This window comes from Loxodonta africana, chromosome X (assembly GCF_030014295.1).
Source record: "Loxodonta africana isolate mLoxAfr1 chromosome X, mLoxAfr1.hap2, whole genome shotgun sequence".
Taxonomy (NCBI): Eukaryota; Metazoa; Chordata; class Mammalia; order Proboscidea; family Elephantidae; genus Loxodonta; species Loxodonta africana.
The window spans coordinates 12,203,897-12,222,722 of NC_087369.1; the positions used below are offsets into that span (position 1 = coordinate 12,203,897).

At 41.5% G+C, this 18,826-nt stretch overlaps 1 protein-coding gene across 3 annotated transcripts in view; it reads right to left on the reverse strand.

The window, feature by feature from the left end:
* Window positions 1-18,826, reverse strand: part of ARHGAP6 (Rho GTPase activating protein 6) — a 501,871-nt gene that overhangs the window by 32,558 nt on the left and 450,487 nt on the right. For all 3 annotated transcript variants that reach the window (XM_003415990.3, XM_064277957.1, XM_064277958.1), the window contains exons 5-8: window positions 17,211-17,406; window positions 10,721-10,776; window positions 7,443-7,593; window positions 6,326-6,474 (exon numbers count right to left, since the gene is read on the reverse strand). In XM_003415990.3, the coding sequence (XP_003416038.3) occupies window positions 6,326-6,474; window positions 7,443-7,593; window positions 10,721-10,776; window positions 17,211-17,406 (552 nt within the window). The remainder of the gene's footprint in view (window positions 1-6,325; window positions 6,475-7,442; window positions 7,594-10,720; window positions 10,777-17,210; window positions 17,407-18,826) is intronic.

Genomic DNA, 18,826 nt, shown 5'->3' on the forward strand with positions numbered 1-18,826 from the left:
ACATATAAATACATTTATATATATGTATGTACATATATGTATCTGTATATAGATATGTATATACACATGTACATATATACACATATAGAGGTCCCTGGGTGGTACTCGGCAACTAACTGAAAGGTTGACCGTTCAGATCCACCCAGTGGCACTACGGAAGAAAGGCCTGGTGATCTATGGCCATTAAGATTACAGCTATTGGAAACTCTATGGAAGGTCAGTTCTACTGACACCCATGGGGTCACCATGAGTCAGAGTCAACTTGACAGCCATGTTTTCTTATATATGCATATATAAAATATAAATAACGTATAAATATGTAATATGAATATACATATACATATGTACATTTTTTTATGTATACACTCACACACATGTGGCTATGTCTGAGTAGTTCAATGTGCACTTGACGATGGATTATTATTTAATCAGCCAGCAAATTCAAGGGTAAGTTTATCTTCACTGAATAAGCTTCCTAGATCATTTCTGAGCCTAATGGGAAGAGCTCATATTTATTAACTGTTTCGCATGGACAGTCACTGGGCTCAGAGCTTTCCACGGGCTATCTCAACTCTTTTTCCCTATAAGCTTCTGAAGCAGCTGGTGTTTTTGTCCTTATGTTTTGGAGGAGGGAAGTAACACGCAGAGATGACAGCTGGGAGGTGGTGGAGCCAGGAAGCAGGTGGCCCTACCCTCTTCCTTGGCAGACCCTGTCACAGCATGGGCAATGGGGACAACTAGCTTTAAAGCAGGGCAGGGACGAGGGCCCTCACCTAGGGAGCAAAATTTAAGGGGGCGCCAAAAAACTCAGTCATCAGATAAATTGTGTCGGAATGCCAGATGTTGAAAAATCAAACAGAATACAGGAAAATCTATGATGACTGAGTTTTTTGGAACCCCCTTAATTCTGCTCCCAGGCCTAGTATTTCACTCCCCTCATCCTTAGGCTAAAGATCCAAAGCCAGTCTCTCATTTCCTAGTGCATACTCCTCCCCAAAGATCAGTAATCACACTCCCCGTTGAGGGTTCGTAAGTTCTTCTTCTCCTTATAGGCCCTTTAAGAAGTAAATGAAAGCTATGGATGCTCTCACCAGAAAAGTACAATTTCACACCACATTATCCATGCAATGCTAGGGGGTTCTTGGACTTCCTGAAAAAACACTCCTCAAGGCTGTTTCAATTTTGTTCCTATAATATTCTTTCTAGAAGAAATAAAATCTTTCTTACATTTGGGAATTTCTCCCTCCCCTAAGGAGCAAAGCAAATAGCAAACTAAACAAAACAGAATAAAATAAAACAAACAAAAGATAGCAAAACACCACAATTTGATAAGACCACATTTTTTTTTCCAAAAAAAGCACGGATGCACTAGTCAACAATTTTTCTCATGCCCTTCTTTTAGACATCTTTAAGATTCCATTAGTTAATGATGCATTGGATTTTAACATTAGCTAATTATAGTTTAATACTTATTAGAAAGGAAATATTTTGTTCACTTAGGTCCCTAGGTGGCTCAAATGGTTTGCGCTCCACTATTAACCTAAAGGTTGGCAATTCCAACCCGCCCGGCAGTGCCACAGAAGAAAGGTCTGGCGATCTGCTTCCATAAAGATCACAGCCAAGAAAACACTATGGAGCAGGTCTACTCTGTAACACATGATGTCACCATGAGTCGGACTCGACTTGATGGCAACAGGTTTGGTTTTATGTTCGTTTTACAGATGAGGAAAGTAAGACCCTCTAACTACGCTGCCAACCTCCATTTTCTTTCCTCTTCTGCCATTTTATAAGGACAAGGCCATGTAGCACGGTGTTGGCAGAGTCTGTGTGAGCTCCAAGCTTCTCCACGCTCTGGTTCAGTACTATGCCATGTTTCAATCTAGAAAAGCAACTCCCCAACAAAGAGATAGCACAACTAACACAAACTAACAAAAACAGAAGAGAAAAAGTTGAAAATCGCTTTCCTGACCATATTTTGAAATTTGATTCTCAGCCTTGCTACAGTCTACCCAATTCTGTATGCTCTACCAGGACGTGCCAAACCAATGAAAATAATAAGACATAAAGAACCTCTCTCTCATTCCTCTACCTCTACTCTCAACTTCTATGAGACGGGATGGAAGCTAACTCCCATCTCTAGGACCTGTGTACACTCTCAGTTTACTCAATTCCCTATACATCCTTCCTTGTGTAGCTTACATTCAGTCTCCTCCCTGAAGGCATTCCTGACTTTTCTGGCCCACCTCCATCACTCATTCTCTGAACTCCTGCAGTGACTCAGCAGTGCATCACCTAATTCCACAGTTGCCTGTGTCTTCACCTCCTCCATTTCCCGTACACTACAACATACCGAGTGGGGGCAGTGCTGGTGCAGTGGGAGAATTCTCGCCCTTCATGAGGGAGACCCGGGTTCGATTCCCGGCCAATGCACCTCATGTGCAGCCACCACCTGTCTGTCAGTGGAGGCTTGCGTGTTGCTCTGATGCTGAACAGGTTTCAGCGGAGCTTTCGGCCTAAGACAAATTAAGAAGAAAAGCCTGGCGATCTACTTTGCACAACAGTGTGATCCACAACTGATCATGGAGATGGTGCAGGGCCCAGCAGAGTTCTGTTCCTTTGTGCATGGGGTCGCCATGAGTCGGGGGCAGACTCAATGGCAGCTAATAACAGCAGCATATAGAAAACAGTAATCAGAAAATCCCTGAATGATGATCACTGGACACTCAGGACACACTTGATTCAAATAATTACTGTATTACATATTGCTGTTCATACAAAAGCTATTCTTACAAAAGTAGGTTGAATGGTGACTCCCCAAAAGATGTGTCTTCATCTTGGAAATTGAGAATGCAAGCCTATTTGGAAAAGGGGTCTTCGCAGATGTAATTCTGTTAAGGATTTGAAGATGAGATCATCCTGGATTATCCAGGTGGGCTTTAAATCCAATGACAAGTGTCCTTACAATAGACTGGACAGGAGAATGAAAATCGAGAAGGCCATGAGAAGGTGAAGGCAGAGATAGGAGTGATGCTGCCACACGCCAAGGAATGTTGGCAGCAACCAGAACCTGGAAGAGGCAAGGAAAGAGTCTCTCTTAGGGCCCCCAGGGGAACCTGGCCCTGATAACACCTTGATTTCAGACAAGAACTGTGAGAGATAAATTTCTGTTGTTGTAAGCCATCCACTTTGTAGTGATTTGTCATGGCAGCCCTGAGAGACTAACAGAGCTTCCTAACTCTTTCTCTCCCATCTCTAACCAATTGACAGCACGGATCATCTTGCCTGTTAGTCAAATCCTTCCAAGGATTCTCGGCTTAAAGAATCAAGCACTTTGGCCTTACAGAGGCATTTGGTGCCCTATGAGCATAGCCCGATTACCCCTCGGGCCCCTCAGTACTTCCCCGCTTGTACCCTTCACTTCCAACAAAGATGGTGGCACGGGTTACTTGCTTACTGTAACTTCTCACAATTGCACAGAAGTAAAGCTCTCCTTACATTTCCCAGGGTGCTTTAATCTTTGATTATTACTCCTTCATTTGGATGCAAGGTTTAGGTCCAGAGTGTCTAGAAACCTTTGCAACCCCTTGCTGCCTTGTACAACTTTGCTGTTAATAGGAGGAGATTTTCATATTCCTTAGAGTTAACCAGTCCTCTCAACCACTGTGCAGTGACAGTTCAAGAACTGTTATTCCCAAAGGTCAGATAAGAAAACCAGGCTTAGGAAGGTCAATGGATTTGTGCCACGACACATGGCTAGTGATTTATAGAGCTACCAAGTGTTCTCCACAGGGGGCAATTTTGTCCCCAGGGGACATGTGGCCTTGTCTGGAGACATCTTTGGTTGTCACACTGGGAGGGGGGACTACAGTCATCTAGTGGGTAGAGACCTGGGATATAGCTAAACATCCTACAATGCACAGGACAGCCCTACCACAAAGAAGGATCCAGCCCCGAATGTCAGTTGTGCTGAGGCTGAGAAACCCAGAGCTAGACCTCCAGCACAGACCTAATTTCTATTCTATATACGTTTTTGGTATGTTAACACTGGCTTGGGTCAGAGGCAGAGCTGGGACTTTATTAGTCATGGGACCGACCCACCACTAGCCAATAAGATGACTTTGTGTGAATTAGAGAAAGGAGCCCCTTCCTCAAGACATTTTACTGCCACCCACTGGGGTATTGCCCTAATAACTACGCAAATCTATAGTGATTATGGGGCCCATGGCGCCTCCCATTGACTTGTGAAATGCACAAATGCACAACCTGCACAACTAGAAGTGGAGACTCCCAGTGGGACACTGGGTAAGTTATTCAATCCCTCCAGCCTCTCAGTTTCTACCTCTAAAACATGGGAACAATGGTATCTCTCTTGCCTGTTAGGAGGAATAGCAATAATGTATGTAATGCCACTAGCACAACGCTAGCACATGGTAAAAAACCTCAACCCATTGGCCTCAAGTGGATCCTGACTCATAGGGACCCTACAGGACAGGGTTCCAAGGAGAGGCTGGCAGATTCGAACTGCCAACCTGTTGGTTAACAGCTGTAGCTCTCAACCACTGCACCACCAGGGCTCCAGCAACATTGGAGATACAAAAATGATAGCTAGTGTTCCAGCATACTATCTCTCATTTATACCCATCTAAAAAAAAAAAAAATTTTTTTAAGCATACTTTCTTCTTTTATGCTTAGGCAATGGGGTCCTGTTCAGCATTTGGATGAAAAGAGTATCTGAAAATGATTCTAAAAAGGCAATAGTGAGTTCATTTGGACTTTTCTCTTTTCTCGATGCCTTCTTAACAGCTTAGACTTGACTTTCTCCTTCTCACATAGCACTTGAGAAATACTAGCGAAGCAACTGACCTTCCTAGGAACACAGGGCTCTCTCTGACTTTACCCCGTGATTATACACATCATTCTACCACCACCAAAGGCTGACACCCAGACAGGTGATAGAACTACTTAGCAATTATAAGAATTATACCATAGCCATCAAAGAGCTGTGTGTGCTGAAAGAATGTGGCAGAGCCATAATATTAAATCTGCAAGTTTCAGTAATTATAACTACTAGAGTGATAAATGGCAATCTCAGGGAAGTTCCATTCCTTCCCCAACACGGAGCATGAGGATAAGAAATGTGGAATTGTCTTTCTGTATTAAAGTGGAAAAAAATTATATATGACTATGTTCTTTGGGAAAAACATTTGACCAGTTCATGGAATTGGACCCCCAATACAGCTGAGTTCTGCTTAACAAAAATTTAAAATAAAAGTTTCAGTGGTGAATTTGGGAAGCCTCTGGCCTCTTGTCGATTTACAATGCACGCTAGCCTGTTAAAGGGCCTAATGTCTTCTGGAAATACTGGTGGTGCAGTGGTTAAGAGCTATGGCTGCTAACCAAAAGGTTGGCAGTTCAAATCCACCAGGCGCTCTGGGGAATCCAAGGTCAGGGAGAAGTTAGGATGCATGGTAGCAAAGAGAGAAGCTGGTTTCCTGTTAAGGCAAAGACAAAATAGGTAACTTGGTAGGAAGTCACTTAAAAATTAGGCCAGCACCTCCCTTGTCCAAGGGTGAAACCAAAAAACACCTTGAAGCATATGAATATGGACAAAGAGAGCTAGGGCCCAAGACCTCCGATGTGGGTCCCACCAAGATATCACTAAAGAGTCTGTGGGACTTTGCAGAACCATCTTCAACAGCTGACACCATGTTGCACAGAGACACGATGGCAATGATCAGTAAAGCAGAGCTTCTAGTTCCCTCTACATCTGGCGGTGGAAGCAGGATTGACCCTCCATTGGACAGAATCAGTTCCTACTTTGCGGGGAGAGTTTAAGGAGGCAAAGGACCCATCTGAAGAGAGATAATGGAATTCTAGCTACTAGGGCAGATGGAAGCTCCAGGGATAAACAGGAAGACTAAAGAGGTGACATCATAGTTGAACTTCAAATGAGTTGCAAGGACAGCAATGTCCCCACTCCGGTTACTCTACTGTCTTCTGATTCCAAGCACCTCTGAAATTCTTTGCTAGTCTTTCTCACACAAATGGCAATTCAGGGGCTTGAATAGAGTGTCATCATGGGAAATGACAGCCTCATGGGAAAGCATCCTTAGGAACCTACAAGGAAGTGAGTGGCCCATGTGTTCCGAGGAGCTGTCCCTCTAGAGAAAGCTCAACATTAGTTTTCTTTCAACACAGTCAGGGAAGTCAGGGGAGAGGGTGTCATTTCCTTTAGGTGAAATGTTTGACCATATTGGTGGCTCATCCTTTGAAAGCAGGGAAAAGAAAGAGTCACAGCATCTCTGGTGGCCAAGTGGGGATGTACCTCTTGCCCGTCTTTGCTGACGTTGTCATCAGCATGGCTGGCCACGATGGAGAGGAACTGCAGGAGGCGGTGGAGGGTGTCGCAGTTGCAGGGAGGTAGAAGGTAGATGAGGAGTTGCAGAGTGCCCAGCTGTTCCTCTGGCTCCAACACTAAGCAAGGCAAAAAAGGTGCTCTATGTCAGGGGTGTATAAACCAGGCACTGAGGAACTGTCTTACTGAAGGGGTTATCAAGGCAAGTCACATTTCATTCATTCATTCACTCTCCCACTGGGTTAGCAAACTAGCAGCACATCTATCTGAAGGATATAAAGATGGATTAGCCCTGGGGAAATGGAACAACTAGAGAAATCATGATAATCCAACATGGAAGGGTAACTTCATTTTCCTTACTTGCTTCTCCCTCTTTTCCCATATGTAACTTATCGCTTACTTAATGGATTTCAATCTTTCATGGTTGGTAAATATTTACTGACAATGGGTGAGAACTGATGAAGGTTCTGGAACTTGAATTTCTAATGGGTTTGGGGCCCTTTTCTGTTGGGGAACACCCAAAGGATAGAATTTCTGTTGACAATACCCAAGACATGGTACAAGGGCAGTGTCTTCTATCGTGGCCTTATATTAATTGTAGCACTGGAGACTGGCCGAGTCTATCCTTCTTCCCCATCACCCTCCATTTCTCTTCCGTGGGATCTGTATCTACAGCCCAGAAGTAGCCACATTAGAAGACCTAGCATGGGCTATACCATTGGGCTTCCCTTGGCTCATTCCCTGCCCCCTCTTCTCTGGGCTCCTGTGGCTTCCTACTTTTTCAGTCCAGAAAGGCAAACTTATTTTTAGGAACAGATTTAATGTGAACTCTTGCTACTACTCCAAAGCATCAATTTATATAGCACTTTCTAGTCTTAGGGGTCATTTGAAAGCATCTCAGATTCTTCTTGTTCATTCTCCCTAGGGTAAATCTCAGAAAATTCCCCAAATAGCCCACTCATTAGAGACCAATAAATAAAGACAAAAAAAAGTTATCAGGGCAAACATGCACAAAGCTTTTTTGATGAGTGACTTGGACATGCTGATATTCCAGGGGCACTTCCCCGCAAAGGGTTGCCTTACGCACACAGAGTGTTGATGAAGGCCGTGTACAGCTCCCTGGTGAGAAGGGGGTCTGGCATGTCCCTCAGGAACTCCTTCAACAAGGCAGCCACATCATGGACGCTGTGTTCCTCCTCCAGAGAGACATCAATCCCACGGTCAAATTCTTCCCGTAACTGGAAAAGAATGGTTTGGGTGGCAGTCACATAACACCATACATATCTCAATATTCAGTTTCCAGCAAAAGAAGTGTTTTGGCATGCAGCACCTGGTATTAAATTTGTTCAGACCCGTGAAAAGGAGAAGCAAACAACATGTCACCTTGATCTGCCGAGTCTATGCAACCCAGCCATGAACACAGTATACACATTTTAAATGTGTTATTAAATACAACTATCTGTGGGCTTACTGTTGATGTAAGCAGAAGGACTCAATAACGACCACCAGAAGGTTGGGAGGAAGAGCTAAGGGGCGGAGGAGAACTTAGGTCAACTCTAAATGTGGGAGGGAGTAATTCTTCTATTGCATAGCCTTTCTGCATGTCAGCAATCCTGCCATGTCAGAATTTTGGAATTTTACAGAGATACTCGACAAGAAAGCAAAGAGCTTTTTCTGCAGACAATGAAATTCAAAATCCTGATAAGCCACTCATGACTAAGGGTTGAAAGATGACAATCACGAAATAAAACCTGCCTTAGATTTGTCAGAGTAGCCTAATTAACAATTCCAAGAAGGATTCCTTGCCTTAATCATTATACTCAGTCTATTAGCATTTATAGCTGTAGGAACCCACAATAGCAAGAAGGGAGTAATAGCTCCACACCCTACCTTCATCCCTGACAGCTCAACTTCTCTGATGCATTATTCTCTGCTGTTGAAATAATTACATGAGTTCATGAATCTACTCTATGTAATAACCTTCTATAAGAATTCATTTGTTCAATCATTCATTCATTCACTTGACAAAGATTTACTGCACACTTCTTATGTATCCTCTTACGGGCCCTAGAAACATGGTGGTGAAGAAAAAGGAAAAGTGCCCCCCCTCCCCCAGCTCCCAGGCTGGTAGAGAGACAGGTGATCGGCAGGTAATCCCACAAATGACTAGCTCTTAATATACTGACAAGTGTTCTGAAGAGCAAGTGTAGGCTGCTAAGAGCCAATATAACAAGAATGGCGAATGAGAGCATACTTCATACTTCAAATTGAAGTGACCACTAGTTATATTTTTGCTGGGTCATCCATCCCTCAATGTTTCTTCTTCAATCTCCATGCAAGGATTCTCTGTTTGGAGGATCCAGGAATAACTGATGAATCATTGTGAACACTCGCCACCTCTCCTCCTGAGAATACCCATTACTGCCCTGAAAGGTTGACTGATTGCAGACAACACACCCTCAGCATGCGTTAGGCACCCACAGTGAAGACCACTGCCACAGCACCACTCTGACTTGTGATGACCCAAACCCACCATCTTTCTTTTTGGAGCACACACACATACAGGAAAAAATGGACAGGAAAAAGTTTGTTCTATGGACTTGTTCATGTGTGTGATCTTGAAATAAGGCTCTTAAGCTCTCTGAGCTTAAAAAGAAGTAGATGAAAGAAGCTACTCTCATGGCTGGTGGGTGGATTCAATGAGATAATGTTTGTGAAAATACTCTGCAATTCTGCACAGATGGGAGGCCTAACAAATGTTACTCTATCTTCCTTTCCGTGAGTTTTGTGGTGAAACGTTGACTGCTGTTCAATAGTCTCTTGTGTGACTATTAAACAAAAACCAACCATCCAAACAAATGGAAAACATATTTCTTTTGAAGGCTCCTTTTATCTTGACAAAAAAAAAAAATACCAGCAGATATTTATTTCAGGTAGTTTCAATAATATGAACAAATATCATTTCTTCAGCTCTATCTATCAAGCTAAAAACTATTTTCTCTTGGCTTCATCATTGAGTCACTGAGTTCTTTATTTCCTTCTGTTGAAATCAACAGAGGGAAAATAGCATTTCAATTCTCTTTCAGCCAACGAATGAATTTTTTTCTCAAAGAATGGTTTGCCTTTTCTGAAGCTGTTACGTATGAAGGTGGACACCTGCCCATTGCGGGATCCTATTCTTGAAGGTCTAATATCAAACTTTTGTTGCAAGAATGCAACATAGCAGCCAAGGTCACCATGGATACAGATCTCTATAGGAAAAATGAACTGGGGATCAATAATTCCAGGGAAACTTAAGAATTATTTATTTTTGAGGAAGTAAAGCTATAAACAGAGCATCTTATATAAAGAAAACCTTAATGGCATTTTTCATATTGTATTGCTTTTTTTTTTTTTTTGCATTGGGCAAATCTGCTGCAAAAGACCTCTTTAAAATGTTAAGAAGCAAAGGTGTCACTTTGGGGACTAAGACGTGCCTAACCCAAGCCATGGTATTTTCAGTTGGCTTTTTTCATATGCATGTGAAAGCTGGACAATGAATAAGCAAGACCCAAGAGGAATTAATGCCTTTGAATTATGGTGTTGATGAAGAACGTTGACTATACCACGGACTGCCGGAAGAATGAACAAATCTGTCTTGGAAGAAGTACAGCCAGAATGCTCCTTAGAAGAGAGGATGGCGAGATTTTGTCTCACGTACTTTGGACATGTTATCAGGAGGGACAGCGTGCTTGGTAAAGTCATCAAATAAAAAGAAGGCTCTCAACGAGATGGACTGACACAATGGCTGCAACAATGGGCTCAAGCATAACAATGATTGTGAGGATGGCGCAGGACCGGGCAGGGTTTCTTTCTGTTGTTCATAAGGTCACTATGAGTCAGAACTGACTCCACGGCACCTAACAACATTTTACGATAATAATGGGTACTAAAAAATAAAAAATAAATAAATAAATAAAATTTTTTTTAACCACTTCCTGTCCAGATACTCTCTGAATCTCCTGCTTTACAGCTCCATAAGATGATTATAAATTAGCTTTGTTTCATTGGACATGATATGGGCACACCCAGACATTTTGCTTTTAAGCATTTGGTCCTAACTCAATGACAACCTTTCTGAGTTTCTGAGTTGTTGCCTTTCACCTCCTGGGATTAAGAATCAATGTGAAGGCAAGGGTTTTTTTTTTTTTTTTTTTTGGTTATGTCAAAAAAAAAATCAAACCTGTTGCCATCGACTCAATTGGGTAGGTAGGAGGGTCAAAAAGAGATGATCAGAAATGGATTTTCATAAGCTTGAACTCTGCACAAGGTCATTTGGTTGGAAGTCAAATGAAACGTACAATATTATATTCACTTTGCACTTACTTGTCTCACTCTCTTTTTCGAGCTTCCAACTCGGAATATCCCCACTGTCTGAAGACCTGCAAAGAAGCAAACAAAATCAACAGTCCTGCTTTAGTACTTAGCACTCTGGAGGAAATCAAACAGAATGCCAGCGTAACTGTGTAACACGTAGAGCGATAGGATGTAAGCAAATGCTTACTTATCCCGCCCTTTATATTCTCCGGGTCTTTCAACACCAGGAACATTTTGTTTCAGTGTTTCTGATGGAAAAATTTCCATGTGATATTATGTATTTCCTGGCCTTCTCCTTACGAAGGAAGATAACACAGCATTTCTTTATTGTTTGAATAGTGATGTACAAATGAATTTTATATGGATTTTTAGTTCTTGTACCAAGTTTTAAAATGGATATTTCTTGTTTTTCTGATCATAATAAAAACAAGTGCTAGAAAAATATGAAAAATAAAATATTTAAAAAATACCTGATGCAGAAATAATCGCTCATAATATTTTGGTTTATTTCTTTCCAACCAATATATACATATTTTAACATAGTTGAGATCATATTATATATATATATATTTTTTTATTAACTTTTATTGAGCTTCAAGTGAACGTTTACAAATCAAGTCAGACCGTCACATATAAGTTTATATACACCTTACTCCGTACTCTCACTTGCTCTCCCCCTAATGAGTCAGCCCTTCCAGTCGCTCCTTTTGTGACAATTTTGCCAGCTTCCCTCTCTCTCTATCCTCCCATCCCCCCTCCAGACAGGAGATGCCAACAGAGTCTCAAGTGTCCACCTGATACAAGTAGCTCACTCTTCATCAGCATCTCTCTCCTACCCACTGTCCAGTCCCTTTCATGTCTGATGAGTTGTCTTCGGGAATGGTTCCTGTCCTGGGCCAACAGAAGGTTTGGGGACCATGACCGCCGGGATTCCTCTAGTCTCAGTCAGACCATTAAGTCTGGTCTTTTTGTGAGAATTTGGGGTCTGCATCCCACTGTTCTCCTGCTCCCTCAGGGGTTCTCTGCTGTGCTCCCTGTCAGGGCAGTCATCGATTGTGGCCGGGCACCAACTAGTTCTTCTGGTCTCAGGATGATGTAGGTCTCTGGTTCATGTGGTCCTTTCTGTCTCTTGGGCTCTTAATTATCGTGTGACCTTGGTGTTCTTCATTCTCCTTTGATCCAGGTGGGTTGAGACCAATTGATACATCTTAGATGGCCGCTTGTTAGCATTTAAGACCCCAGACGCCACATTTCAAAGTGGGATGCAGAATGTTTTCTTAATAGAATTATTTTGCCAATTGACTTAGAAGTCCCCTTAAACCATGGTCCCCAAACCCCCGCCCTTGCTCCGATGACCTTTGAAGCATTCAGTTTATCCCGGAAACTTCTTTGCTTTTGGTCCAGTCCAGTTGAGCTGACCTTCCATGTATTGAGTACTGTCCTTCCCTTCACCTAAAGCAGTTCTTATCTACTAATTAATCAGTAAAATACCCTCTCCCACCCTCCCTCCCTCTCCCCCTCGTAACCACAAAAGTATGTGTCCTTCTCAGTTTATACTATTTCTCAAGATCTTATAATAGTGGTCTTATACAATATTTGTCCTTTTGCCTCTGACTAATTTCACTCAGCATAATGCCTCCCAGATTCCTCCATGTTATGAAATGTTTCACAGATTCGTCACTGTTCTTTAACGATGCGTAGTATTCCGTTGTATGGATATACCACAATTTATTTAACCATTCATCCGTTGATGGACAACTTGGTTGCTTCTAGCTTTTTGCTATTGTAAACAGAGCTGCAATAAACATGGGTGTGCATATATCTGTTTGTGTGAAGGCTCTTATTTCTCTAGGGTATATTCCGAGGAGTGGGATTTCTGGGTTGTACGGTAGTTCTATTTCTAACTGTTTAAGATAACGCCAGATAGATTTCCAAAGTGGTTGTACCATTTTCCATTCCCACCAGCAGTGTATAAGAGTTCCAATCTCTCCGCAGCCTCTCCAACATTTATTATTTTGTGTTTTTTGGATTAATGCCAGCCTTGTTGAGTGAGATGGAATCTCTCAATATTATGCCACTAGAATTTTCATGCCAGTAAAAACCTTGCAAATATCATATAAAATAAATGCAAAATATTACATGAATGTGTTACCATTTACTTCCTATTACATTATCAAATAGATTCCCCAACATTATAAATGACCCTACTATAAATAATTCCGAGCCCTGGTGGCACAGTGGTTAAGAGCTCAGCTGCTAACTAACCAAAAGGTTGGCCATTCGAATCTACCGACTACTCTTGGAAACCCTATGGGGTGGTTCTACTCTGTCCTATAGGGTCACTATGAGTTGGAATCGACTCGAAGGCAATGGATTTGGCTTTTGGTTTTATGAACAACTCCACGCATAGGTCTTTAGTCACATTTCTAATTTTTTTAGGGTCAAGTTTTAGAAGTGGGATTATAGGGGCAACACATATAGCAAAGAGTTATATGGTCCAAAACATAGATACTACAAAGGTTGAGAAATCCTGCTGTAAAAGATTGTGTGTGTGTGTTGTGCACCTTCAAGTTGATCTGAACTCATAGCAACCCTATAGGAGATAGTAAAACTGCCCCATAGGGTTTCCAAGGGTGTAATCTTTATGGAAGCAGACTGCCAGGTCTTTTCACCTGTGGAGCAGCTGGTGGGTTCCAACTACAGACTTTTTGGTTCACAATTGAGTGCTTAACCATTGCTCTACCAGAGCTGCTTTCTAAAACATTAAAAAAAAATCTAAAACATTAGGTCTCTTAAATCATATCACTATCACACATTGACGTTTTTAACAATAGTTTCTTATAATTTTCAGTCACCATCCACATAAGATTCATAAACTATGATAGGTTGATATGCCTATATAGGAATAAACCTCTTTTAATCTATTTTTTTTAAATCTATATGTTTGTTTCCCCCTTTGTTTATTTTTTCCTTGTAATTTGTTTGATGAAGACATGGAATTGATTTCCCACTATAGATTTCTCCACCATCTGGATTTGGACACTCTGGTGTCAATTACATGTTTTTCTTGTCCATTTATTTCATATAAAGTGATAACCCGTTGCCGTCAAGTTGATTCTGACTCATAGTGACCCTGTAGGACAGAGGAAAACTGCCCCATAGGGTTTCAAAGCTGTAATCTTTATGGAAGCAGACTGTCACATCTTTCTCCCACAGAGTGCTGGTGGGTTCTAACTGCCAACCTTTTGGTTAGCAGCCGAGCACTTAACCACTATGCCACCAGGGCTCCTAATATAATATTTAAAAAACCCAAAAAACCAAACCCACTGCCCTCAATTCTGACTCATAGCAACCCTATAGGTCAGAGTAGAACTGCCCCATAGAGTTTCCAAGGAGCACCTGGTGGATTTGAACTGCCGACCTCTTGGTTAGCAGCCGTAGTACTTAACCACTATGCCACCAGGGTTTCCAATATAATGTTAAAACCCAACCCAGTGGGTTTGGGTATATTAGGTCTTAGTAATTTAAATTTTGTCTGCTCTTATTTTCTTATTCTCAGATGGTTTCTGAATATTTGAAGTTTCTAGATAATTGAAATCTCACATAAGGGCATTTTCTACACAGGTGGGGCTGTTCAGTTGGCTAAATTCCTCCAGGCTGCTCAGAAATGCTCATCTCTGTGACATTATTTACTCAATTATAGCACTTTCCACTTGTTAAAAATGAATGTGGTTAAAAATAAGTAGTTGACGCTGTTGTTGGTAGTTGCCATTGATTCGACTCTGACTCATGGTGACCTTATATACAACAGAACAAAATGGTGCCCAGTCCTACACCATCTTCACGATCATAGGTATGTTTGAGTCTGTTGTTGTGGCCATTGTGTCACACAATAGTTGGTGATAGATGGCCGTAATTCCTATTTATCTCAGTTGATTATGATCTGCTTTCCTTTTTTTGTTTAGGGAAACAAATGGCAGCCTAAAGATAGCCAATGCCGATTTCTGATATTAGCCTACTACGTACATTACAGAGATTTTCCTCAAAGAGAAGATACCGCCTAGGCTTTCAGTAACCTTGACTTCAGACAGTGACTGATAAAAACAGGTGTACATCAAAAAAGGCATAAATCCGGCAAAGACATGTGACTTTGCTGGGGTCCTGCCCCAGTAACCAACGCGATCACCTTTCTCCCCTTTTCATAGAAATTGAAATGGAAACTATATCTAGAAGGGCTAGAATCACAGGCTTAGAGACTTAAGAAATCAGGGCAGGCACAATAAGCAGGAGGCCTCACCCTAAAACCAGCCTAAATTCCAGAGAGCTAATCTCGTAGGCCTCTCCTTTATCTTCATGTCTGTCTTCTTGGGTATGTATGCTTCTGGGAAATTAAAGATGCTCAGGACTTTTGCCCTAAAAGTATAGAAACACTCTGGGTAAAATATATGTCGGGAAGGGTGGTAGACATGAATATAAAAAACCAAACCCATCACCATCAAGCTGATTCTGACTCATAGCGACCCTAGAGGGCAGAATAGAACTGACCCATGAGGTTTCTAAAGCTGTAATCTGTACAGAAGCAGACTGCCACATCTTTCTCCTGCAGAGCGACTAGCGGGTTTGAACAGCCAACCTTTCGGTTAGCAGCGGAGCAGTTAACCTCTGTGCCACCAGGGCTCCTTGGACATGAATACTGATGGGGTCAAAACAACTGTCCAAGACCAATTTTGGGAAGGGTGGAAAGATCTTTGACAAATGTTTACAAGGCTAAAGTGAATCAAGCCCTCTGCTACTCACTTCAAAATCTGGCAAATAACATCTTACAAAAGAGCTGTTTTTGGAGTTCCTTTTTTCCCGTTGGTTTAAAGCGACCAAGATTAACATGCTTTAATAAATATGCGTTAATAATTTGAACATGTCTCTTATTTTTCTGGAGCCACTTGGTCTAAATACCTTGGAAATCCAGAGTACAATCAGGGCCCTGAAAGGTTATCCAGATTGTCTTCTTGCCTTTAGGCCCTAAGCTGCATTTTCACTGTTTGAAACAAGAAAGCGAGCTGCGCTGTTTCTAAACAAGCCTGAAAAAATGCTGTTTTACAAACTGTAATACAGGCCAGTAGAGGCAGAGAAGAAAATAAAAAGAAACCCGGGATTTTCTTTTACAAAAGCAGTTATTCAACCTGGCACTAGATTTTTGAGTGATTGGGGTGAAACCTTCTCACTTAAAATTCCTTAAAACGCTTAAAGTTCATTTTCTATATTCTTTATAGGGGACATTTATAATTATAAAAGGATTTGTCCATTTTCTACTCCATAGTGCAGTTTAGACTGAATTTCCACATTCACAGTACTGAAATCTTCAGCTGCTAAGCCACTTTCTAAAAACAACTGCGTTCAAATATCATTTCTTAAACATCTACCTGTGTTACTCAGGATACTCAGAGTTGGGAATTCAAAATGACTGACTTTGTCCTTGTCTTCAAGTTTGTCTTCCAAGGAGGAGAGACAGATAAATTTAAAAATTTTGTATAAAACAAATAAGGTAAGGTTTCAATACAAATTAACTTCATTAAGTTGTTTATACGTTGTCATGTGACTTCCATATATAACTGAGTTAAGAAATTTAGATTTATCTCAAAAAAATTTTTCTTAAAGTCTCATTTTTATTAGAAGGAAAATCAGGACAATGTTACCACTAGTTTGTCTGCATGGTAGCCCTCAGAATTTTCTTTGCTCTTCTGTTCCTTCTTTTTTATTTTTAAATTTTATTTTTTACAGAGAACATATTATTTTTATAGTAAAGCAACAATTAAGAAACTTTTTTCTCATGCCCATAAAATGCAGGCTAAATAAAGCAAACACATTTAAATTATGGAAATGGCAGTTTGCTGAGCCAAAAGTCTAAATTTTAGAATATTCTTTAGAGAATTGTCTTTCTATTATTTTTAAGTCGACACGTTAACTGAGTTGCCAAAAAAGGTCACGGTGAAGAAATTTTAAGTGGCCATCTTTTACAAGAATGCAATTAGCAGTATGTAAACCTATTGTCAAAAGTTATACATTTTCTATTCACTTAAGCCATGGTTTTCAAATAATTTTTTTTAAAGACGTTGGACTCATTTTTTTTTTTAAGGAAACCTAATGAGTAACCTCAATGTATATAAAAAGAAGATAAAAGTGGCTCTGCTCTGTTTGAAGGGGGCCTTGGGGACAGATTCAGCCAACAGACCCCACCCTTTCCCCAAATCACTTGGCCTCCAGACTCCCTTCTGAGGAATTCTGGTGACTTAGCAGTCTGAACACAGACTTTCCCCTACAATCTTGTTTAGCCCTGTAATCTCTTAAGCAACCACTCATATCCGTAAACTTTCTTCACAAAGGAAATTTCAGCCCAGAGTCTGATCGAAGGCACAAAAATTGCAATTGGATGGTTAAATGAATGCTGCTTGGGTAAAGGCACATTTTTGGTACTTGATGGTCTAGGGACTACGCTACTTACCATGCTTTTCCAGATGCTGACAGCAGCTGTCCACCAGTCTGGGGACCTGTCTGTAAATAGGATTCAGACTGAGTTTCTTATCTCTGGCTTTTTCTTTTTTATTTTGCGCTTCAGCTGGCAAGGAGAGCTGCAAAGCTTCCAGGAGTCGAGATTGATTGTCATCAAGATCTGTGATAGAATCCACTGACATCGCACCCTATAAATCATACACAGGCATGAACCGAGAGTACAAACAGGGAAAATAAAAACCACCTCCCTCAGATGCTAGCCAATGAATCCTCTCGCCCATGACTAGTTATCACACTTGAAATAACACTGCTTGATTTAATTGTGCTGTTTCTATATTAAAAAGGGGGGGAAATGCCTTTTGAAAAAGGAGCCAACACAACATAGGGTGAAATAATGGCAGTTACGATTTCAACACAGACAGTATTTTCCAAATGGAAGACAAGAGATGGGAAACATAAAATTAAAATATTTTGGCCCAACCACTTCATTTCTTGAAACACAGGTTAGCAACAACAACAAAAATCGCATAATGAATGAGATAGTCATAGACATCTTGTGAACAAAAAAGTTCAACTATGATTGCAGGAAGTAGATTTTAAAATAAGAGGATTCCATAAAGCTGTCTTAGTTTGGTTTCCCCCAGAAGCAGCATGAAGTGCTTTATTAAGGAGGCGGGCCCAGGAAACACTTGTAAGGGAGTGGAGAAGGGAAGGCAGCCAATGAAGGGAGCATTATCAATGACCACTTTGGGCAAGTGGAGCTCAATGCCCCTGGGGAACTCTAGGAGACAGTGTAGAGTACCTCAGAGCTATCCCTGCTAAGGAGCGAGAGAACTAGGGTATTTATACACCACTCCCAAGAGTCATTGGTTAAAGGGAGCTCCTGGCTGGGGCAGGGAAGTGGTGTTAGTGTCTCAGTACTTATTGTTTGCCATCTGCATGAGCTGGGAGGCTCTATGAGTGAGAGAAAGCCCTCAGCAAAGAGACAAAGTGCTGGCAGGTGGAAGGTGAGCTAGTGTGCTAGGAATGGGGAAGGCTGAGAAGAAGCCAGCTGACCACTATTCGTATCTGCTGTAACCACCCATCTTTTCACGAAACAGGCAAGTTGGCTGCTCACGTCCTAGCAGGGCCTGGGCACAGCAGAGGGCACTGAGAGGCCCATTGCCTAAGCCCCAGATTCCCAGCATGCTCAGATTTAGACTTTGGTTTTATTGCCTGATGGGTTTATACACACAGTCTGAGAAACAATGATGGGCTGAAAGTACAATTTCATCATGTAAATTCAAGTATTCCATCAAGTGCCCCGGACCTCAGAGAAGTGCTGAATATTGGGGCTGATTGAGAAATGGGGATTTTCAGTAGGGGAGTGTCTGGGGTTTGAAGGAGGGCAGTAGTCAATGGCTAGAGGAGGAAAAGATTTGGGGCCACTAGATGAGACGAAAGGCAGCAGAGGGGATCTCCTAGCGACCTAAGACATTTTAGTGATGCTTATGAACTGACTCAGCCAATCACCAACCAGCTGGCCTGAAAAATGCAGTTTGCCTGATTTGAAATTTGAAATGACAAACAAATCATAGATCAGTTTCTAGAACACAGTACTCACTCAGT